This window comes from Falco peregrinus, chromosome W (genome assembly GCF_023634155.1).
Source record: "Falco peregrinus isolate bFalPer1 chromosome W, bFalPer1.pri, whole genome shotgun sequence".
In the NCBI taxonomy this organism is placed as follows: domain Eukaryota; kingdom Metazoa; phylum Chordata; class Aves; order Falconiformes; family Falconidae; genus Falco; species Falco peregrinus.
The window spans coordinates 29,523,103-29,547,552 of record NC_073743.1 but is presented as its reverse complement, the minus strand read 5'-3'; the positions used below and the strand labels follow the sequence as shown (position 1 = coordinate 29,547,552).

Genomic DNA, 24,450 nt, shown 5'->3' with positions numbered 1-24,450 from the left:
TCCACTTCTTCCCAGGCTCAACTTCACTCATAACTCTTCTACCTCCTCTCCTGGCAGTGCAGGGGGGATGGGGAAAGGGAGTTGCAGTCAGTTGGAGCAAGAATGTGGGCTTTTCAGTAAAATAAGAGGTTATTTTATAGATAACACATTATTAGGTGAATAGAACTGTAATAGAAATTAGTAAATTTTAGTGACTAATCAAGGACTGATGTACAAGTTTCATATAATGCTATATTTGCTGTTTTTTCTAGTGGCCAAATGTAAATCTAAGGAACTATAAAGATGAACAATTGCACAGGTATGTAAAAATTACATAGACTTCCTTTGAAGAAAAAAATTTGGAAAAACTGGGGTTTAATGTTCCAATAAATCATTCTTTGATGTGTCACACATAAAACAATCTATAGATAAGCAGCAGAAATAAAAATTCAGATAATTAGGTTGCAATATTTGCTTTAAATAAACAGGTCTTTAAGCTTTAGTGGTTTCTTTTCTGTGCACAGATACATTATATATTTACTCCCTAAAACAAGAACCATATTAGCTTTGCAAATGCCCTATTTCATTTTAAATGTTAAAGTATTACCTCTTTAACATTTCATACATTAGTGTTTGATGTCAGCACTTGACAAATTTTGATGGAATAGGTCTACAGTTGTACCACTATATAGTTAATAGCTTTCATCAAAACCCAAGAGGAAGTTATTTTTAGTTGCTATTAATGACAAGGGAAGCATGTGTGATTTGAAAAGACAGTCAGTACAGCTCTGATTCCTTTTTTATGTCTGTTGGCATTAAGGTATTTTTATTACTTTTGTGCATGTGTGGTAATAGCGTTCCTAATTAGTTCTTGGATGTCACTTTTAACATGAATTTCAGAAATTGATTTGATTAAACAAACTACTTTGAAGAGTAGTTCTGTATTTGTAGGCATGGAAAGCTACTTCTGCATGAATTTGAGGAAAAACCTAAAGGAAAAACATATCCTGAAAGGCTCACGCTGCATAATTTTACATTTTCCTACAAAGTAATCAGGCAACTTTTATATTCCCAGCATAAGTAGTAGTCCCATTGTAATCATAGTCATAATTTAATTTTACATTTGTGTTTTTTTCTGATTTTTTTTTAAAACCTTTTCATTTGGTTGATCCTTTCTACAGGATTGTGGGTTAGATGCTTTAATGGCTTTAAATTGCTGTTGTTCTTGTTGAATTATAACTATTTAACCACCAAATCTCTCTAGTTTCACTGCTGATCATAAAAAATTTTCATCCACTTTGTTTTTGAAATGTAAATTTATTTGTTCTTCCATAAGTTGATTTTTTTTTCTTTTACTGTTAGTGTGTTTGTGATGATCTTATGGCTGTTAAAGTGAAATTCAAGATATTTTTGATATAGAATAGATCATTTCATAGAGATACAGTTAATGCAGTGTGTGTATACACATGTACATATATATACATACATATATATACACTTAAGTATACATGTATATATACACTCATATAAATGTGTGCAAATATATGTAATATATTTATTGCTAATAACCCAGAGTAAAATACACTTCATTTGACAAAATTTAAAGAAGCCCTCAGATTTCCTTTATAATTGGTCCTGTGTTTGGAGTTGGGATAGTGGCTTACTCTCATTTTTTTAACTAAAGACAGTACTTTAGTTAAACTTTCTTAATGCTTGACATATCTACTTTCAGACAGAACATTCTGTATTCTTTTAAAGCACAAATGTGTTTATTTTTTTACTAAGAATTGATGGGGGAAGCTCTTTGCTGAAATTTTTTCCTGCAATGTGAAATTCAAACTATATTGCTCACCATGGTTTCAAAAAGTCTGAGAGTCTGCATTTGCGATCACTGTGTTGTGCTTCAGAAATGTTTGTGAGGTGAATGAAAATACTGTTGCTGAAAAAAAATGTTCTGCCAGAAAAAGGCCATTTTTTTTTTACAGTAGCGTTAACTATTTCTTTCTTAACTAAGGAAAAGTCATGTCACATAAACATTAAGACAGACTCGTCTTTAGCTCTTTGTAAGTCTAGATAGTATAGTCTTTGAAACCCACCACAGGATAAACTATAGCAGAATAAATAAGCATGAGAATGAGAACGAAGCTATGGCTTCTAAGAGCACAGAGATTTTGAGTTCCTTTGCTTATTTTACATCATGGCATAGACCGTACAGCTGCATCTCTGAAATTGTGTCTGGATAGACTCATTACTGATACTTGCTATTCTTTTTTAATAACTTTTGAACATTTATTGCCAATAAGCTAATTTAGTGATAAATTATATTTTATACCAGTATCATTTTGTAATGTGAGACTGTCCTCATCTTACTGAAATATAACAAGTTCTTTTTTATTTTCCATAGGTTTGTAAGAAGATTGCTATATTTTTACAAGCCTAGCAGTAAACTGTATGCCAACCTGGATCTGGACTATGCCAAGGCTAAGCAGCTCACTGTGGTGGGTTGTCAGTTTACTGAATTTCTTCTTGAATCAGAAGAGGTAAGAAATTTTCAGCTACAAGACTGGAGATAGAATGAGGAGTGCTGCTGTACGCCACTTAGAGGAAAAAAACTTAATTTTAGTAAAGACTTCTGTAGACTTTGGGTGTTAAACCTAAAATGATCAGCGTAATTAAGAAATATAACTTAAAATCTTGAATTGTCCAGATAAGACACTGGGAAGACAACTGTGTTTAAGTACGAGTTTCATTAAATACAGCTTTATTAAATGCAACTTAGGGTTTGGTTGTGGGGGTTTTTTTGTTTGCTTCTGTTGGGAGTTTTTTGTTTGGATTTTTTTCTATGTATATCCTTTGTTTGTCTGCCTCCTTTCTTCTTGTGTGCTAAAGACTTTTATGCCTTGGGCCAGAATTAAATGTCATTGAATGATCCTTTTCTTGGAAAGAATAGAATTGGTCCCAAGATGTCTTCAAGCTAAACTCCTTTTATTTGCCTTGAACCTTTTTCTTTAGTTTGAATTGTGTTTGCCAAACAGCATTTCTATTTTGTATCTGTATTGTGTTTGTACATTTTAAGGAATTTTAAATGATGGATTTTGGTAAAGAAGAGATGCCCAGTTCTGTTACTAGTAAATGCTATTACTCTTTGTTTTGTTAGGATGGACAAGGTTACCTGGAGGAATTGGTTAAAGATATTGTAAATTGGCTCAATTCTTCATCAGGAACGAAACCTGAACATTGTCTTCAAAATAATGGGTTACTAAATACCCTTAGCCAGCACTACTTTCTGTTTTTTGGTACTCTCTCTTGTCAACCTCATGGAGTGAAAATGCTTGAAAAATGTAATGTGTTTCAGTGGTGAGTGTTTTTATTCTGTTTGAATTGTACTTACGGGTATAACTGTTATGAAACTTGTAAACTGTGCATGAGGACCACTGAAAGCTGAAAAATTTAAAATTATTTTGATTTATTTTCAAGTAAAGATCCTTAGTTGTGCAGGTTTTGAGTGGTTTTTTTAAGTGGCCTTTTAGTCTGTCTTACTGAACAGATATGCGTGATTGTGTTACAAAATAGCTTACTTTTTCCTGTCCACACCTATCTGACAGAAATCAGTATCAGGAAAGATGATACTGTACTGAAATGTTTAAAAAAACAAACAAAGCAAGCCACCAAAAAAAACCAAAACAAAAAAAACCACAACAAAACCTCAACAAACTGGTAGGTATCATACTGTGTGTGAAATGTGATGATGCATGTTGTACCTAAACTTCAGTTCAAAATTTTCTTTGGGTACAAATAAATTTACCTTCCTTTGGGAGTAATTTGGCCAATGGCCAGTTTATTTGAAATATAGTAAATTTGAAGAGAAGATTCAGGTGGTTTGATGTACTCTGGGTTTTTTTTAAGTTGTTTTCATTGCTTATTAGAATGCAAGTTTTTTACTGGCTATAGAAAACTTCATTTACAATAAAATCTATACAGTTAATAGGACTAACCTTATGTCAAGCTGTATACACAGAATGTTTTATAATGTGGAATTGTTCACAGAGCTTCATGAACATCCAAGTATACTGACAAGACTGTTACATAGCAATTTAAAAAAGTGTTGGTTTGGTGTGGTTTTTTCCCTTGCAGTTTAGTGCATTATTTGGTCTCCCTTTGACTCTAACAGCTGTAACAGTTTAAAGTCAGTCCATTTCATGTAAGACCTTACTTTGTTTTCTTCTGCATTTATGGAACTGAAAATCTAATTCAGAGTATTCAAGTTTAAATTAGTGAGTGAGTGAGTTTTAGTGGATTCAAATACTAATTTTTATTTCCTCCCCTCCCCCCCCCCCAGTCTCCTTAATCTTTGTTCTTTGAAGAACCAGGATCACTTGTTAAAATTGACTGTTTCTAGTTTGGATTACAGCAGAGATGGGTTAGCAAGAGTCATCCTTTCTAAAATCCTGACAGCAGCTACTGATGTAAGTTTGATTCAACTTACGTTCCATTGTTATTTGCCACTAGAAGTTTATGTTGTTATTCAAGGTGTGTGACTTTAAGATAATATATATGCAGAAAGGTTTTTATGTTTGTGTTTAGAGAAATGAAACTCCTATTCATATAGCTTTTGAATTTGCTGTGGACTTCATGCCTTCATTGTATTTGTGCTCAAGAAATTAAGTCATTCAAACAGATGTTTCTCTCATGTATGAAGGGAGCTAAAGTCTTTAAATGTGTAAATCTAATATAAACCAAATATAACATTATTGTCTAGGTCAGTGGACATCCTAAATCAATGGTGAAGGCACTGTTTTCACAAACAGAAATGTGTATTTCTAGCAGGAATAAGCAGATTAACCTTCCAGTGATATATACTATTTTCATAATGATTGAGATTACTGTGGTGGAATTGAGTAGAAGGTATAGCTCCTGGAACAAGGGGGTGGTTCAGAAGTAGGCATTGAGATTTGCACTTCTGAATTAAAGGTGAGTGGAAATAACATGCAGACTTAGGAAAGGAAGCTCTTGAACCTTTAAGAAAAGAGAAATCAGGTGTAGCATAGTAGACAAACATTAATGTCAGGGAAATGACAATTATTAAGTTGAAATCTAACTAGGAAAGAACTTTCAGTACTTAAGGGAAAGCTATTCCTCTCACTTGGACAAGGCAGAGTATGCTCTAAAGTAGATACAAGAGGGAATAAGGTAGACACTAGCTTTAAATATCTCTTATTTAGGAAGAGGAGAGGGAAAGAAAGAAATCAAGGATATTTCCAAGACTAAAAGATGTGATAATTCTTATAGGTAAAGAGAGGAGTCTAAAAGTAATAAAGATAGTTAGGGTTGAAGGAATGACTCATTGAAAGAAGAGGGTAAGACTCCCTACTGACTGATTTTTAAGTAATTTTTCAAAGAAGTGATGACTTTGATATCCTTTCTCCAAAGGTGTTTTATGCCTAGTCTGAGCAAGGAAATAGAAATTCACATGTTGTGATGATATGCCTGTGTCTTTATTAGACTTCTAAGCTTCTGTTAGATGACTGCTGGTTAAAAGCTGTTTAGACAGTGGAATTTCATTTAGCTGTTTCTATTGAGATTTCATGTCAATGGGTACTGGCTCCCTCCACCGCCTCCCAGGAGGAAACAAAGGAAACAAACCAGAATACATTCAACTCTGATACAGGTATCACTAGCTGTAAGCAGACTGGCTTGAAGTGGGGTGGAGATAGTGTCTGAACATACGGTCCCAAGCGTATACAAAGCCAGAAAGAGAGCTTCTGCTGCTGTTAGTGATGATAACTAAAAATACAGTTTCCACCTATTTGTAGTTCAGCTTAATGAACAATGGGTAGTAAATACTTCTTGTACTTCAGTTGCAAATAGGATAGATGTCACTCTCCAGCACCTTAGAAATTAAGAAAGCTTGTAGAGACCTGTACTGGTTTTGGCTGGGATAGTTAATTTTCTTCATAGCAGCTTGTATGGGGCTGTTTTGGATTTGTGCTGGAAACAATGTTTATAACACAGAGATGTTTTAGTTATTGCTGAGCAGTGCTTACACAGAGTCAAGGCCTTTTATGCTCCTCACACTGCCCTGCCAGCGAGTAGGCTGGGGGTGCACAAGAAGTTTGGAGGGGGTACAGCTGGGATATCTGATTCCAAGTGACCAAAGGGATATTCCATATCATATGATGTCATGCTCAGCAATAAAATGGGGGGCCACTGCTTGGGGACTGGCTGGGCATTGGTTGGTTAGTGGTGAGCAATTGTTTCTTTTGCATCACTTGTTTTTCTTGGGGTTTATTTTCCTCTCTCTTTGTGTGTTTTTTTTCCATTTTTTTTTATTTCTTTGTAGTTGTTAAACTGTTTTTATCTCAACCCACACGTTTTCTCACTTTTACCCTTCTGATTTTCTCTCCCCCACGACCCCACTGGAGGGAAAGTGAGCGAGTGCTTTGTGGTGCTTAGTTGCTGGCCAGATTTAAGCCATGACAAGCCTACAGGTTTATCCATTTCAGTTCTGGTCTGTTTGGGATTGTGAAAAGGATTGAAGATCATGATCTGAATTTTAATAGGCTGCACTGGTATTACCATGAGTATTTAATGCCAAAGCTTGACAGATGTCAAGGTAAAACCCATTGGAGAAAGCTAAGAGACATTATACAGACTCAGAAACTTAAGAACTCAAATTTTGGAACTCCAACCTAAATAATTAAAGATGGAGATCTTTCTTGCTAGAAACACTGGTACTCACATCCGTGATGTTTTAAGGTCTTAGCCTATGTTAGTAGCCTATGACTGCTGAGTTCTAATGTTTCTGTTTCCCAGTCTCACATTGATGCATGGATCTAGCAACGTTGTCTAGGGAAACAGCAGAGATTAAATAACTGTCTATTTTTGGAAGTCTCTTGAAATGTAAAAGAATAGAAATTATTAGGATATATTTTCTCAACTGCCTAACACCAACTTATGAGAAAGGTTTCAGTTTAATTTATAAAATATGTGCATTGATAGGTCAGTAGTCCTTAATGCCAGAGTTAGGTGTGCAGTCAGGTATAGCAGGTCTCTAACAATAGTGATCTCTAGGAAAACTCACAGCTGAGATGTGTTGTGACTTAAATTCTCCTGTTCAGTGTTGTACTGGATGAGACTGTACCCTGATTTTTGTACCCTGCAGTACCATGAGAATCCCTTGAATGTTTTCTTAAAAACAAAAAGTATAACACATTTAAGAAATATAAAAAAATTAAATCTTGTTTATCACAGATGTAAATGAATCTTTTACTATCAGGATACTATAAGAGAAGGAAGATTTACTGTTTGAACCTCTTAAATAGAGCCTGACTTTCTTTGTGATAGTGTATTGAATCCTTAGGGATAAATAAAAACACTTCAGTGTTTTGTTTCCCAAATTAGTTGACCTGCTTGGAATTCATAAGAAAATATTTTGTATTTTTGGTCTAAAAGAAGAAAAGCACAAATAGAATGGACTGTCTTAGCCAGCAGAAATGGATCTACATTTGCATCAACCACTGATGATTTCATACTTGGATAAAATTTATTTACTTCCTTAAGAAATTCTTTTCCTGATTTACATGTGCCCAGCTGCATAAATTCTTATGGTGGAAAATGAGCTGCTGAGAATTTGAGGAGAAAATGTCATTAACTACTACTTGACAAAAAAACAAAATGCTGACCTTTCAAAGAACCCTTTGGTAATGCTTGGTGTACAGAATATTGCCAGTATCATCTCTTGGACAAAATGCTTGTATTTATTGTTTCTGGTGTTTGTGCTCCCAATAGAAGATCAAAGCATAAAGAGCTAATCCAAAGGATAAAACGTTTTGATTATTCTGATATTAACTGTATTCTTAATGGTATAAGTGGTATTTTTGAGCTACTGTAATTGGCAAAACTACAAGTCTCTTCCAGAAACTAAAATATTTGTGTGAGGTGGAAGTAGTAGTCAATTCAGAGAGGATAAGATACCAGAAAGAATATGGAAATAATGAACTGACAGATACTTGCATGGGCAGTTTCACTGAATGAGGAATAATTTGGAAGTATGTCTGCTTAGATGTTAGGGGAAGGTATCTGCCATTTTCTGATGTTTACCATCTGGAATTCTGAAACAGCAGCATGGTCAACAACAAACAAAGATTTACTCCTTTGTGTTTAGTAAGCACAATAGGAAAATATTGAAACTTGGTGCAGTTTATACCACTCAACTACTCTGTCCCACAGGGAGTATATATTTTTTAATATTACCAAAACTGTCATTCTGTCACCTTGGACAAGTGAATCCTAAGATTAAAAATGAACATGCAGTTCCATTCAAAGAAGGCACTTGCAAGCCCTTCCAACTTCCCTTTTCAAGGACTTCTGATGAGGATCTGGTAGGATGAGTAGACCCCATATAGTAAGCAAATGCCTATGGAACGGTTTGTATTGATTCAGAATCTAGAAGACAAATTGTGATTTTTTTGATTCTGTATGCTACCTCTGGCTTCTAAATTATGTTTAAAAACAATAAAAATGCATGGAACTGGGCATAATTTCTAAAAAGATGTGTTCTGTAAGGGAGAAAGACCATCTCCAGTAAGGCTTCTTCCCTACAGAAATTTTAATTCCCTGAGAAGTTTTTAAATGAAATATCTTACTTTTAGTATCTTTATTTAAGAGCTAAAGATGCTCTATTTCATGAGCTAACTGAGGTTATAGCCTCATACACCTTTTGCAGTTACCCAAAGATGTGAAGCAGGTTTGTTAGCCATTGCAAATGCGTGTCTCAGAAGAAGGAAAAGTCATTTCTGTAGTCAGTTTAGTGTTAGAAGGGGAGAGTAGCTTTTTTGGGGTGACTATATACAACAGAAACATTTACAGAGCAATATCTTTACAGATCAGCGAATCAGAAGAACATCTTAACCTACTTCCAGATGTGCTTTGGTCATTCATGCTGAAGCAAATTAATACTGCCTCAGTTGCCTTTCTGCCAGCTCATGGTAGAAATAGCAGAGTAGCCAGTGCTTCCTCAAGTGCTGCAGTTCATGACCTTTTTTCTTCATGAGTGACCAAGAGGTAGATTTATCCTATATCTACTGGCATCTATGCTGAGCTTTATGTAATCATCTGAGCATAGTGACCTCTGACTTGTGTCATCACTTCTGTGGGTCACAAAGACCTTTACTATTAAAAGTAAGAATCTTCTGACAGATATAGTACAGGGCTTTATCTATGTTTTTTATGTAGTTCATGCTTGGGGGAAAGAGGGGAATGCCTGTTTCCTCAGATATCCTTTACACTGGTTTTCCTTTTGTTTCCCATCAAAAGTAAAAACATTCCAGGATTTTGCTTCATCTTTTCCTTCCCCAAGCAGAAAATAAATTGTGCTATTTCTGCACTAGCTATCTGGATAGATTAATTTATGTTCAGGAAGTATTTCAGGAAGTGAAGATTATTATCTTTTGTTCTCTGTATCCCATTCAGTATAGTTATAGTAGTAACGATTTTTTTTTTATAGACAGATTTTAACACTTGAACTACAATGACACTGAATTCTGGTTTCACGTTATTGTGTTATTCTGTAGACTTAACATCTAGATCAAGTGATCATTTCAGCATAGTAGCTCTTGTTCTCATCTTTAATAGGTATGCTGCTAGTCATCTATTCCATATACAAGGTATACCACAAATGGGATGCAAGCCATTTCAAAACAGTTGTGCAGCCTAGATTAGAATTGCAAATCACTGTTGCCACAGTCATTCTTGGTACTTGTGTGACATCATTCCCACCTCCCTTCCAAAAAATAAGCCTCTGTATATTGAATAAATAGAAATGTGCACATGATACTTGAAATTGAAATAACAAGACAATATTTTTTAAATTAACTGTGCACATTGACATTTCCTACTCCCATTTTCTTTCAAGTCCTGCTTGCCAAGTATTTCTGGAGGGGGAAAAAAACCAACAAAACAGAAGATATTGTTAACCTAGGTAGTGCTGTCCAACCTGGACCAATTCACCTATCTGTTAAAGATATTCACATGCATCCCATCACAGATAATTTATAATTTAACATATAAAAAATGTACTTGATTATAGCTATCATAGCCTTAAAGGTGTAAGGACTGAAGACCTGAAGAAGGATTTTGTCTTTTATAGCTATGCTTGTCTAAGTAAAGATAACACCTTTCCCGGTAAGCATACGTTTTCAGGATTGTTCTGTGCTTACTCCAGAGCAAATTCTTGTAGATTAAGCCTGTTTGCTTCTATTTTGCATGTAATTTTTCTAATAAAAATTATGTTAATCTGTTTGTGCTGTTTATTTGGCAAGGAACTGACAAGGTGGTACTTTCTGCTGTCACTTAGAGAAATTCATAGTAGTAAACTAAGTGTTGGGAGACTATCATATTACAGAAAATAACATTTTTATATTTGGAAGGTTTTCTGAGAAGCTTTGAAGATCAGATACTTTTGGGAAATAAAATTTATTACAATAAATTCCCCAGAGATTCTAAGATTTTCTTGTTTTTTTCAAAACATTACATACATGATAGTATATACAATTGCACTGGTCATTTACAAGGTATTTCTACTGAGTATTCTGATGAATTTATGTGATGCCATCACAGCGAATGACTAATTGATAAGGGCTTTCCAAGGAGATTTGCAGTGACCAGATTACTTGTGATCTCAGACTCAAATTTCCCATTTGATAAGATAGAAATAGCTTTCAAGTAGACTGTAGTTTTGATGCATTAAGGTGTGCAATGCAGTTACTTGCTATAAAATATGGTAATTGAAATGTATTTTTAAAAGTGATAAATCATTAACTACATTAGCTATTTTTCTTTCATTCAAAAAAGTATTTTCCTTATTTTTGCAGAGCTGCAGGTTGTATGCAACAAAACACTTACGAGTATTACTGAGAGCAAATGTAGAGTTCTTCAGCAACTGGGGGATTGAGTTACTGGTGACCCAGTTACATGATAAAAATAAAATTATTTCTTCTGAGGCACTTGATATTCTAGATGAGGCATGTGAAGACAAGGTGAGCATCCTTTCCCCTTTCAACTTCTCTTTGGTATGCTACTCTGTAAACTGTTCCCCACCCTCTGCCCAACAGCAAAATAAAAGTATGCAAGAAGCTACTGATTATTTCCTTTCTTGATTGTCACTGATGGACTTCATAATAGTTTATAGACCCCTTACTGAAAATACTGCAGTATTAATGACAAGAAAATGTAGACTTCTGGATCATGCTTACTTTTAAATATTAATTCAGACTAATTCAGATATTTTGATAATTATAGTTTTTGTAAAGGGGATAATATTAGGATGAGGTTAGTGCTGTTTGATACTTTTATGAAAAACTTGCTACCTCATTGCTTGCAGACTGTTGTAATTGTTATAGTTTTCAGAATTATATAGTGCTTGGATATTCTTTATGCATTTTTAATTCTTTTAGGCCAATCTTCATGCCCTTATCCAAATGAAACCAGCTCTTTCTCACCTTGGAGACAAAGGTTTGCTTCTACTCCTAAGGTAAATGTTGAATATGCTGTTTGACTTTGCACTGTGGAAACAATAAGTTGTTTTTTTTATTCAAATAATGCAATTTAAGTGGAGTACTTACTGTCTGATGTTACTTTACAGATTTCTGTCCATTCCAAAGGGGTTTTCTTATCTAAATGAAAGAGGTTATGTAACAAAACAAATGGAAAAGTGGCAAAAGGTAATGCTAAGAATAAAATGTGTGTTTGCTTGAAAGTAGGAAGAGGAAGAGTGTGAATATGCAGGTTTAGAACGTCAAAGAGTATTAAAAATAGTGTACATTCATATATCTGCATTGCTAATGCCAATACATTTTTTTACCTCAGTGACTTATGATTTTGCTGAAAATGGTTGACAGGGACTAGAAGTTCCATAGCTCCTCTGTACATGCGTGCTTTTGATTTACCCAGGCCTTTTATATAATTTAGATATTCCAGCAAATATTTCAGCAGTCGTGACTTCCTGACTTGTCAAAGTAGATTGTTGTGTAAGGTCTTCTCCAGAGAAGTGTGGAAAGGAATACTGCTTTTCAAGATTCCTGTCATCTCTGGTTATAGAATCATTTAGGTTGGAAAAGACCTTTAAGATCATCAAGTCCAACTGTTAACCTAACGCTACCAAATCCACCACTAAACCATGTTCCTAAGCACCACATTTACATGTCTTTTAAATACCTCCAGGGATGGTGATTCAACCACTTCCCTAGGCAGACTATTCCAATGCTTCACAACCCTTTCAGGGAAGAAATTTTTCCTAATATCCAATCTAAACCTCCCCTGGGGCAACTTGAGGCTGTTTCCTCTAATCATACAAACATAGAATCATAGAATGGTTTGGGTTGGAAGGGACCTTAAAGATCATCCAGTTCCAACCTCCCTGCCATGGACAGGGACACCTTCCACTAGACCAGGTTGCTCAAAGCCACATTCAACCTGGCCTTGAACACTTCCAGGGATGGGGCATACATGACTTCTCTGGGCAACCTGTTCCAGTGCATCACCACCCTCACAGTAAAGAATTTCTTCCTAATATCTAATCTAAATCTACCCTCTTTCAGTTTAAAACTATTACCATTCATCCTATCACTACACTCCCTGATAAAGAGTCCCTCCCCACCTTTCCTGTAGGCCCCCTTTAAGTACAGGAAGGCTGCTATAAGGTCTCCCCAGAGCCTTCTCTTCTTCAGGCTGAAGAAGCCCAACTCTCTCAGCTTGTCATCATAGGAGAGGTGCTCCAGCCCTCTGATCAGCTTCATGGCCCTCCTCTGGACTCATTCCAACAGGTCCATGTTCTTCTTATGTTGGGGGCCCTAGAGCTGAATGCAATGCTCCAGGTTGGGGTATTACAAGAGCAAAGCAGAGAGGTGATTCTCAACCTCTCAACCTCTCAACCTGCTGGTCACACTTCTTTTGATGCAGCCCAGGATTCGGTTGGCTTTCTGGGCTGCAAGCACACATTGCGAGCCCATGTTGAGGTTCTCATCCACCAGCACCCCCAAGTCCTTCTTCTCAGGGCTGCCGTCAATCCATTATTCTCTGCCCAGCCTGTACTGATACTGGGGGTTGCCCCAACCCAGGTGCAGGACCTTGCACTTGGCCTTGTTGAACCTCATGAAGTTTGCACATGCCCACCTCTCTAGCCTGTCAAGGTCCCTCTGGACGACAGCATCCCTTTCCTCCAGCATGTCGACTGCATCACTCAGCTTGGTGTCATTGGCAAACTTGCTTAGGGTGCGCTCGATCCCACTGTCCATGTCCCTGACAAAGATTTTGAACAGCACTGGTCCCAGTACAGACCCCTGAAGAACACCACTTGTCACCGATCTCCACTTTGACTTTAAGTTGCTGACCACAACTCTTTGAGTGCAACCATCCAGCCAATTCCTTATCCACCGAGTGGTCCACCTGTCAAATCCATGTCTCTCCATTTTAGAGACAAGGATGTCGTGCGGGACAGTGTCAAATGCTTTGCACAAGTCCAGGTAGATGACATCGGTCACTCTTCCCTCATCCGTCCGTGCTGTAACCCCGTCATAGAAGGCCAACAAATTTGTCAAGCATGATTTGCCCTTAGTTAAGCCATGTTGGCGGTCACCAATCACCTCCTTATTTTCCATGTGCCTTAGCATAGTTTCCAGGAGGATCTGCTCCATGATCTTGCTGGGCACCGAGGTGAGACTGACCAGCCTGTAGTTTCCCAGGTCTTCCTTATTCCCCTTTTTAAAAATGAGGGTTACGTCTCCCCTTTTTTAGTCACTGGGAACTTCACCGGACTGCAAGGACCTCTCAAATATGATGGAGAGTGACTTAGTCACTTCATCCGCCAGTTCCCTCAGGACCCGTGGATGCATCTCATCAGGTCCCATGGACTTGTGCACTTTCAGGTTCCTTAGATGGTCTCAAACCTGATCTTCTCCTATAGCGGGTGGTTCTTCATTCTCCCAGTCCCCCGCCTTTGCCTTCTGTGACTTGGGCGGTGTGGTTGGAGTACTTGCAGGTGAAGACTGAGGCAAAAAAGTCATTGAGTACCTCAGCCTTCTCCATGTCCTGGGTAACCAGGGTCCCCCGTTTCCTTCCAGAGAGGGCCCACATTTTCCCTAGTCTTCCTTTTATCGCTGACATACCTATAGAAGCTTTTCTTGTTGCCCTTGATGTCCCTGGCCAGATTTAATTCTATCAGGGCTTCAGCTTTCCTAACCTGATCCATGGCTGCTTGGACACTTTCTCTGTATTCCTCCCAGGCGACCTGTCCTTACTTCCATCCCCTGTAGGCTTCCTTTTTGTGTTTGAGTTTGTCCTGTTCACCCATGCAGGCCTCCTGGTGTTTTTGCCTGACTTCCTCTTTGTTGGGAGGCATCGCTCCTGAGCTTGGAGGAGGTGATCCTTGCATATTAACCAACTTTCTTGGGCGCCTCTTCCCTGCAGGGCTCTATCCCATGGTGCTCTACCAAGCAGATCCCTGAAGAGGCCAAAGTCAGCTCTCCTGAATTCCACGGTAGTGATCTTGCTGTATGCCCTCCTTGCTGCTCTAAGGATCTTGAACTCCACCATTTCATGGTCCCTGCAGCCAAGGCTGCCCTTAAGCATGAAATGGTGCAGTTCAAGATCTTTAGGGCAGCAAGGAGGGCATACAGCAGTATCACTTACTGCTTGGGAGAAGAGACCAAGACCAACACCCACCTATTTACAACCTCCTTTCAGGTAGATGTAGAGAGTGAGAAGGTCTCCCCTCAGCCTCCTTTTCTCCAGACTAAACAACACCAGTTCCCTCAGCTGCTCCTCATAAGACTTGTTCTCTACACCCTTCATCAGCCTCATTGTCCTTCTCTGGACATTCCCCAGCACCTTTACATCTCTTGAAGTGAGGGACCCAAAAGTGAGCACAGTATTCTAGGTGTGGCCTCACCAGTGGTGAGTATAGGGGGACAATCATTTACTTTGTCCTGCTGGCCACACTGTTTCTGATACAAGCCAGGATGCTATTGGCCTTCTTGGCTGCCTGGGCACACTGCTGGGTCATGTTAAGCTGACTCTTGACCAACACGCCCAGGTCCTTTTCTGCCAGACAGCTTTCCAGCCACTCTTCCCCAAGTCTCTAGCATTGCATGGAGTTGTTGTGACCCAAGTGCAGGATCCAGCACTTCTTGTTGAACCTCATACAATTGGCCTCAGCTCATTGGTCCAGCCTGTCCGGATCCCTCTGTAGACCTTTCCTTCCCTCAAGCAGATCAACACTCTCCCCCCAACTTGGTGTCTGCAAACTTCCTGAGGGTGCACTCAGTCCTCTCATCCAGATCGTTGATAAAGATGGTAAACAGAACTGTCCCCAATACTGAGCTCTGGGGAACACCACTTGTGACTGGCCGCCAACTGGATGCTGTGGGAAATAGTGTCAAAGGTTTTACTAAAGTCCAGGTAAACAACATCCACAGCCTTTCCCTCATCCACTAAGTGGGTCACCTTGCCATGGAAGGAGATCAGGTTTATCAAGCTGGACCTGCCTTTCATAAGCCCATGCTGGCTGAGCCTGATCACCTGGTGTTCCTGCACATGCCATGTGATGGCACTCAGGATGATCTGTTCCATAACCTTCCCCAGCACTGAGGTCAGACTGACAGGCCTGTATGTAGTTCCCTGGATTCTTCTTCCTGCCCTTCTTGTAGATGGGCATCACATTTGCTAATCTCCAGTCAACTGGGCCCTCCCCAGTTTGCCAGGACAGCTGATAAATGACTGAAAGTGGCTTGGTGAGCTCCTCTGCCAGCTCCCTCAGTACCCTTGGGTGGATCCCATCCAGCCCCATAGACTTGTGTGTGTCTAAGTGGAGCAGCAGGTCGCTATCCATTTCCCCTTGGATTATGGGGGCTTCATTCTGCTCCCCATCCCTGTGTTCCAGCTTAGGGGGTTGGGTACCCTGAGAACAATTGGTCTTTGTTGTCGCTAATTAAAGTTAAATCTAGATCTCATGAAGAGCTTATGCTGTTAGGAAGTAAATAGGAACACATGACCCATTAAGAAAAAGACTTCATTGTCATGACTAGAATAAAACTCTTCATACATTATTTTGTTTTTATAATCCATTACAAATGCTTGGTTTCATTCCCGTAGGCTTTTCAGCATTTTTTTTAATAACTTACAAGCTGTCACTTCTCTAGGAATACTGAAATGCATGGTGATCTGTTGAGATTATTTGGGTTAGTCACATGTGGAATACTTCCTTCTTTCCTTCCTTTTTTAATAAATTCACTGAAATAATTATGGAATCAGTTGTCAACTCTCTGCAAACTCATTGTATGTATGAAGTACAGTAATTTTGATGAGCCTCACCTTCAAATCATAAAGAAATTCAGCCTTCCTTAAGGACCATTTGAATTGTACCACCTCAGTGTATTTTGTCAACCTTTGTCATCTTTTAGGAATATAATTTAAAGTATGTTGAATTGATTGAAGAACAACTTAATGAAGCACTTACAACTTATCGCAAACCTGTTGATGGTGATAACTATGTTCGTCGGAGCAACCAAAGGTAAACTCTCCAAAAGAATCCTCTTCATCTGAAAAAAACTCAACAGTAACTCATTGCATTACACTGCAGTGTATTTTAAAAGAAAATTTCAGAATTGCTGAGAAAACATGATTTCTCTTTCTACCAGATTACAACGACCACATGTCTACCTGCCAGTTCACCTTTATGGCCAACTGGTGCACCATAAAACAGGCTGCTATTTATTGGAGTCTCAGGTAAGGATAATAATAACTACTTATAACTTGAACAATTTTTAAAGAGTATTATAATCCTTTTAAAATATGTTTTAAAAGAGATGGAATTTAAACAGTCTTTGCAAAATAGGTAGTTTATGAAAGTCTCAAGTTACATGGGGCCAAAAAGTTGTGAAGACAGTTTTTGCCATCTCATGTAAAATTCCTTCCTGAGCACAAATATCAGAGAAATACCTTGCAACGTTTTTCTTAAAATGGCTACCAAAGCTTAGAATGGAAATCAACTCATCAACAGAAATAATGTTTCAGTCTGTGTGTGAGTGAATTTTGTATATTGACAAGTAAAACTGTACCTATCCTTTTATGCATACAAAAACATGGAGATGAGGGAATAAAATCTTTCTAATATCCTGAAGAGCTAAGAAAACAAACCCTAAGCCAATTCATAGTAGCTTAAATAAATTTACTTTTAATGTGAGTTTGCAAGATGATGTAATGAATTCTATATAATAGTTAAAAAGTTCAAGAGAAAGCTTATATGTTGTAGAGTGTTAATCTGATTAATCTTTTCTCTTTATGAAATCTGAATTAACCTGATGTTAACGTTAAAATTTTCTACCTGCATTACTATCGCTGTTAATTTACGGTTATTATGCTAGAACTACCACTATTTTATTTTAGGGTACATACTTTAAATTAGCACTTTATTTTTATTAAAACTGCAAGAGAACTTGTTTTACTGAGGTCTCCTTTTAATTTTCAACTGAGTATTTTTTTTTCTTCTGTTTTTCTCTTTCAGAATATTGTTACAGATCTAAGTTACACTGTTCATTCCCCAGTTCTGGATAAATGGGAAGGTATTAAGCAGCTGAAAGCAGCCCTTTGGGCCTTGGTTAGTAATAGATTTACAATCTTTTTGCAGCTGTTTGAGTTCTGTTATGTCACTTGATTCTGAAATAACTAAGCAAAATCCCTTAAAATCATTCTTTGGGGGTTTTGTCATAAAATGTGTGTGATTTTCCAGATTAGTGGAAAGTACTTTAACTGGACTTTCAGATGAAAATTGTTCACTGCACCTGTTTTGTTCTGAGTCTTTTAATAGTCAGTTTGTCTTTCTTTTTGGGGTTTTGTTTGTGGGTTTGTTGGTTTGGGTTTTTTTGGGAGGGGCAGGCAGGCAGGGGATGTTGTTGGTTTTTTTGAGGTTTTTTTTGTTTTAAACCAAATAAAAATAACAGACTGCCACGTATAGAAACAGTATTACTATGGAACCAGTAGTTGCCACTTGCTGTGATCTATTTTTCTACTTTTAATATATTTATTGTGGTGTTCCAAAATTCAGTTTTTCTGGAAGAAAATTGGCTGCCACTGTTGATGCGTGTGAATATATATGGTCATGACATCCCTGATACTTGGGATAATATGAGGAAAACCTAGTGTCTGTGCCTATACAAGCTACACTTCTAAAGTCGCTTTGCCACCTCAACTGTTTATCTACCTCTTTCTTGTCTTCCCCTAAGTTTATTTTGGAACATTTATCCAAGGTGACTATTACTGGAAGATATTGTAGGTATGTAATAAAATACCTGTTTAAGAAGAATGTAAAATGAGTAATTCAAGATCATACTGCTAAGTGTACTAGAATTGGTAAAATGAGGAATATGTAGTAAACTGTGACCAGTTTTAGGTATTATACATGGTGTCCTGAGTCCTTTTTTGGATTTGCATGACTAGGAAATGCCCAAAAGGGTGCTCAAATCTCTAATTGCTTTGAGGAGATATGGCTTGAAACTGTACCACCCACCAAACAAAGATGTCAAAAGCTTTACACTGATAGTGCTGCAGATCACATCAACATCAAAATCAAAACTTATTTGACAAACTGTCTTATTCCAGGGCAATATCGGATCATCAAATTGGGGTCTTAACTTGCTTCAAGAGGAGAATGTAATTCCTGATATAATGGCACTTGCGCAACATTGTGAGGTTCTCTCCATTAGAGGGTATGTGTATCTGTTTTATACATAAAATTTACAGATGGTAGTTCCAGTAGGTTTTCAAATAGCCTTACCTAATTTATGTGAATATAGTTTTGCTACTTACTTGAAAATAAATTTTTAAAGATCATTGAACAATCCCAGTCCTATACAATCTCAGAATTGTATAGGAAGTCTAAAAGAACATGCAGTAAGCAAATGAAACTTATGAAAAAAGATGCATACTACTTTTTTCCTTTTTTAAAAAAATAATTAAATATTTGCTACTTATATCTCTGTTGGAATCTATTTATTAATTATAATTTTTATTCAAATAGATGATCTTTTGCCTAATACTGCTACTGCATTAATGTTTGTCCTTTAAAAAAAAAAGGTACTTTTCTACTTTATGTATTAAGGTACTTTTCTACTTTATGTATTTGGCACTCATAATAATTATTTTTTATTTTTTATTAGTGTATTGTTCTCAGGTATTTTAGTGTATTTCTTAAGCTTCCATTGTTTTGCAAATAAAAATCAGGAACAAAAAGCTATTTAGCAATTTTGTGAAGTTTCTGCTGAATTGTTTTGAAACTGTTTCCTTTCAGGAGAGAAATAAGTTTAGCTAAATTTGATGCTATTATTGTTGCTTTTTTTCTATATATACATTAAATACAGAACCTGTGTCTACGTGCTTGGTCTAATAGCCAAAACTAAACAAGGATGTGACATTTTGAAGCATCATAACTGGGATGCAGTTAGACACAGTCGTAGACAGCCTTGGCCAGTGGTCCCTGATGACATGGAGCAGCTCTGCAATGAACTTTCTTCTATACCCAGTACTCTTAGCTTGAACTCTGAGTCCACCAGTTCTAGGCATAACAGTGAAAGTGAATCTATGCCTTCAAGTAAGTAACAACAACAACACAAAAAAACCCCAACCAAACAACAACAAAAAAAACCACCACAAAAATGCATTTTGGTGTTCTTACTGATTTTTTGGCAGGATGAGGTTCAGGGAAATGGTTTAAAGGTGGTATTGCAAGAAAGAAGAGTACAAGCCAGGGGACAGTAATATGCATTCAGAGAGATGTAATCAAGTGAGAGGGAAGAGAACAGTGTCTTAAATTTACATTTGGTGTAGAAATAAATTTTAACATTAGGGTAAGTTACTAGGTTTTTATGTCAAGTTATGGCAGCTTGCTATAATACCCTTCAGAAATCTCCATGCTTTAGGTATAAAGATACATTTACTTGTTTGTCCTCAAAGGAATAAAGGAATATTTTGAATATATATTCTGTGTATACACACACATATATATAGTATTGCTGTATTTAAATTCTTGTATATTTTGTGTATTTAATACATTTTAATTTTGCTATTGATATTTGAAATTTAAATCCAGAAATATAGCATATTTAGATATCGTTAAAGGAACGCATCAGTTGTAATCCTAGTAGCTGAATATTTGCACTGAAATAAGATAGTGTGGCTTTTCTTCAGCTCAAGTACACCTGAAGATAATTTACAGTACTAAGTTCTGCAGAAAAAATGTTGAATTCAAATTGTGGTAAAACACAGTGTCTCCCACTTTAGCTTTTATAGAATTGCTTACTTTTTCACAACATAGTTTATACACTTTGAAGAAACATCCATTTTCAGTGACAAATTTTCATATAATTTCAGGTATGTTCATCATGGAGGATGACCGTTTTGGTAGTACTTCCACTAGTACATTTTTCCTAGATATTACTGAAGATGCAGAACAAATATTTTATGACAGACCTGGACCTTCAAAGGACAAAGACCGTAGTCCCTTTCCTTTTTTTTCTTCTAGCAGACTTGTGAAAAACCGTATTCTAAGCTCTCTTACTCTACCTAATAAAAAACATAAAAGTAGCAGTGATCCAAAAGGAGGAAAGCTGACATCGGACAGTAAATCAGGCCTGAGGCGAAATCGTACTGCAACAGAAACTTCCAGTAGCATAGACTTTCTTGCTGAGGAAGAATTAAACCCTGTTTTCAGAGTTCCTAAAATCCAGGCTTTACGATTAGAAACTTCTTTTGTTGGAAGTAAGCACATGGAAGATACTGATTGTACTCCAAGTATTGGAGAACATGACCTAAAGCTGCCAAAAGGTCTTGGAAATGAAATTCATCAGGAAAACACAAGCAGAGAAAGGCTAATAGGAGATGGTACTACACAAACACATTTCAAGAGTCGTAGCCTAAGTTTTAATACAGATACTACAACAAGTGGCATAAGCTCAATGAGCTCTAGCCCTTCAAGGGAGACTGTAGGTGTGGACACTACAAACATAGATACTGACTGTGGAAGTTTGAGTACTGTGGTAAGCACAAAAACAGTTAAACCAAGTCACTGTTCAACACCACAGTCTAACCACCTGACTCTCTCAAAATCCAGCTCTGTATCCCTGGTACTCCCAGGGACTTCTCATACGCTTCCCCGAAGAGCCCAGTCTCTTAAGGCTCCTTCTTTTGCTACAATAAAAAATCTTGCTGACTATAACTTTAGCTATGCAAGTTCCCGAGATGCCTTTGGCTATGCTACACTAAAACGCTTACAACAGCAGAGAATGCATCCTTCACTGTCTCACTCAGAAGCCCTAGCATCTCCAGCAAAGGATGTGCTGTTTACTGACACTATTACCATGAAGTCTGGCAGCCTGGATTCTCGGCTGACCCCAAGCCGGTAAGGGATTATTATGTGCTTGTTTCTTGCTTCAAAGATGTAAGAGCAATTAAATAAGAAAAGTTATCTTTCTAATATTTTTTTCCATCTTCATCTGAAAGTGACAGTTGTTGCAGGACGATTCATAACTTTGCTGAAAGCAGTACCAATATTAGGAGGAGAATAGGCTAATGAGAAGTCTGAATTTTCTAAGTGCTGTCAGAGAAGCCCAGCTTTCATAGCTGTCCTCAGTCCCTTTAATGCTGTTAGTGACAAAGGGGAGTATGTTTCCTTCTATCACATTTGTTTCCTGTTTAACTTTTTTTTAATATTTAAATGCAACTGTACTGCTAACATTGCTGAAGTTACAATCACACAAAATTGCTCGTGCAGTCAGAGCTGTATTTCAGATGAGAATTTTTTCAATGTCATTTGGTGAGGTTTTAGGACAGGGACTCCTGCCAGTATGCTATATTGCTGTTCCCTGTGGCACTGAGGCCAGTGATGAGAAACTGGTACCACTGATATGAATGTGAGTTTGGCTTCTTAGCTACAACAGAGCAAAGATTTTACTCATAGGGTTAATTTTTAGATTGCAGTGTCACCTCTTTATTTTTGAGTAATATTAGCTCTTCTGAAGACTAATTAGTTATATATCTGTAGCTTGTGACATTGACACTGTTCCAGCAGCTACAGTCAGTGCTTAACAACTTTTCTCTTAAAAGCTCTTCTACTTCCCAAACTTTTCCTTTCAAATCAGCTTTTAGCTAGTGGATTGGATTTTCAGATAATTATTGAAAGGGAAAAGACACTTTCTATCTCTGTATTTACCTGAATATCCTGTCTCACATGAGAGAAAGGGGGGAATTTACCAGCACATTAGTCTTCCTTACTGCACAGAAGAGCAAATGCTGGTCCCTGAATTTCAATCCACATACCAAGTTGAATGTCTGTAGTGCCTGTTTATTACTACTAGTTTCCTTTCTGGTTAAGAGCAACATTAATTTTATTTATATTTTCACATGATTCTGCAAAGATGCCATAAAAGATAAGTTTTGTTCCCTTTGTTCTTTTAAGTTGGAACTAGACTGTGTGTGCCAATTAAATTAAGGATGATTCGGTAGTTAAGCTGCACCATCCTGGAAATCAGAAGTGCTGTTCCTTGCTTTGTCACTGGCTTCCTGTGCTAATGCAGGAACAAGTCAGTGTCATTTCAGTAGCAGTAGATTCTGTTCTGGCTGTAGTCATGCTGTACGGTTCCTTGCAGTCATGCCCTTGATATGTAAAGCAGCCTCCCTGCAGTGGACTTTCACCCTGAGACTCAGCATGCAGTGTAATACTAACGGTATTCATGGTGCTTAGTTGTTCATGATCTCTCATATCAGTGGTTAGGTGCAAGGATTTGAGCTGACCTGTTTTAATGTTTAACTGAAATGACCAGAGTGCTCATATCTGAGAAGGTTAAAAAAATTACAGATGTACATATTACAAAAGATTGTCAGATTGTCTTGGTTACTGATATAATTGATTGGAAAGACTGTGATTTAACTAGTATATGGGGTTTTTTCTTATTGGTTATAGCTCAGTATCTCCACTGCATAATTGTGGTCCTTTTAATTTCAGAGTATGTTACTACTTCCAGCTAAATATTGTCTTTAACTGCTGTTTAATAATAAATTGGAAAGAAATATTCTGTCCTTTTTTGTCTTCTAAGGCTATTCTTCTGTCAGTCTGCAGAAATTTTCTTTGATTCATGCTTCATTCACAAATTCAGGTATTCATAGCAAGTAGCAGCTGTAAATTGACTTCAGTGATGTTTCTAGTTCTTCCATGCGTTCAAAAGTTTGAAAGGCTTATTTCTTTGCACAAATTATTTTATGAGGATAAATTTTCCACCTCTGTCTTTAAAGACCAACCAAAAACGTTAAGGTGCATGTCTCATATCCTGATCGTGGCTCTTGCCCCATCCACCTGCATACATGATTTCATGAAAACTTATCAGTGTTTATCACTACTGATGATATATGTGTTAGCTTTTCCAACAGAAGCAGGGACAAATGTTTAGGATTAATACATATATCTTTATATTGAGAGTAATTATAGAATACTTTATTATGAAATAACTAATGCAATTGGTAACTTTGGGTTTTGAAGTATGGCTTGAGTTTTATTGCAAGTCCACTGCTACCTTAATTAGCATTGGTCAGAATTAGTAGCAAGAAAACTGTTGATGTCCTATAATCTGCGTTCTGCACATTCCCATCGCATAATAATGTCTTGAACAACACATAGTAAAACCATAATAATTTATTTTTATCTTGGTATAAATCTGTTAAGCTGCTATGGATGAGAAGACATTTTAATTGCCCATCTAAACAAAAAAAAAAAATGATAGAAAATTATTTCTAAGGCAAAAAGTCCAGCTCAAGAAATAAAACGTTCACTGTATTTACCTTCCAATTTATAATAATTTGCATTAATATAATATGAATTTACTGTTCCTAAGGAGCATCTCTTTTTACTAGGAAGCTTTAATCCACTGCATAGACCACCTGTTTAGGTTGATTAGCAGAAAGCATTTTATCTTCAATGAGAAGTAAAATGACAGATGGCCAAAAGAGAGATTTCCATTATCAGGACTTTTATCAGCACTGAGGACTTGTTCTCCAGCCTCCTCTCTCCTGTCTCCTTTCCCAACCTATTTCTTTCTTTGTTCCTCAGGCTGCTTGTCACAGTCAGCTCTGCTCACTGCTCAGGTTCAAGTTTATTCTTTGTTCATGTTGAGCAAATTCTTCTTCCGTGCTTGGGTGACCTAGTGGGTGGCTTCTTTAGAATACAGGAAAAAAAATGTTCTTTGCTCTCATCTCTGGTACTCAGCAGGCTCAAGCTCTGTGCTAACAGTTTAAAAGCCTAAATCTTTATTGACTGTGTCTGGGCTGTAAATCTTCAAAGCCTGGTAAGTTGGAGACAATTTGTGTTTTTACAGGGTTGGCAACCCCTTAAGCAGAAGTTCCATCCTGCTATCTTTCAAGTCCCTGTCCCAGGAC

The 24,450-nt window shown here is 37.2% G+C and overlaps 1 protein-coding gene across 6 annotated transcripts in view; it reads left to right on the top strand.

Moving 5' to 3' along the window:
• Nucleotides 1-24,450, top strand: part of LOC129783027 (rapamycin-insensitive companion of mTOR-like) — a 109,195-nt gene that overhangs the window by 74,796 nt on the left and 9,949 nt on the right. For 5 of the 6 annotated variants that reach the window (XM_055792679.1, XM_055792678.1, XM_055792681.1 and 2 more), the window contains 13 exons: nt 252-298; nt 2,384-2,519; nt 3,137-3,336; nt 4,319-4,445; nt 10,851-11,015; nt 11,433-11,509; nt 11,621-11,699; nt 16,434-16,543; nt 16,671-16,758; nt 17,537-17,629; nt 18,631-18,737; nt 19,389-19,618; nt 20,398-21,424. In XM_055792679.1, the coding sequence (XP_055648654.1) occupies nt 252-298; nt 2,384-2,519; nt 3,137-3,336; nt 4,319-4,445; nt 10,851-11,015; nt 11,433-11,509; nt 11,621-11,699; nt 16,434-16,543; nt 16,671-16,758; nt 17,537-17,629; nt 18,631-18,737; nt 19,389-19,618; nt 20,398-21,424 (2,486 nt within the window). The remainder of the gene's footprint in view (nt 1-251; nt 299-2,383; nt 2,520-3,136; nt 3,337-4,318; nt 4,446-10,850; nt 11,016-11,432; nt 11,510-11,620; nt 11,700-16,433; nt 16,544-16,670; nt 16,759-17,536; nt 17,630-18,630; nt 18,738-19,388; nt 19,619-20,397; nt 21,425-24,450) is intronic. The other variant, XM_055792680.1, reaches the window with a different exon arrangement.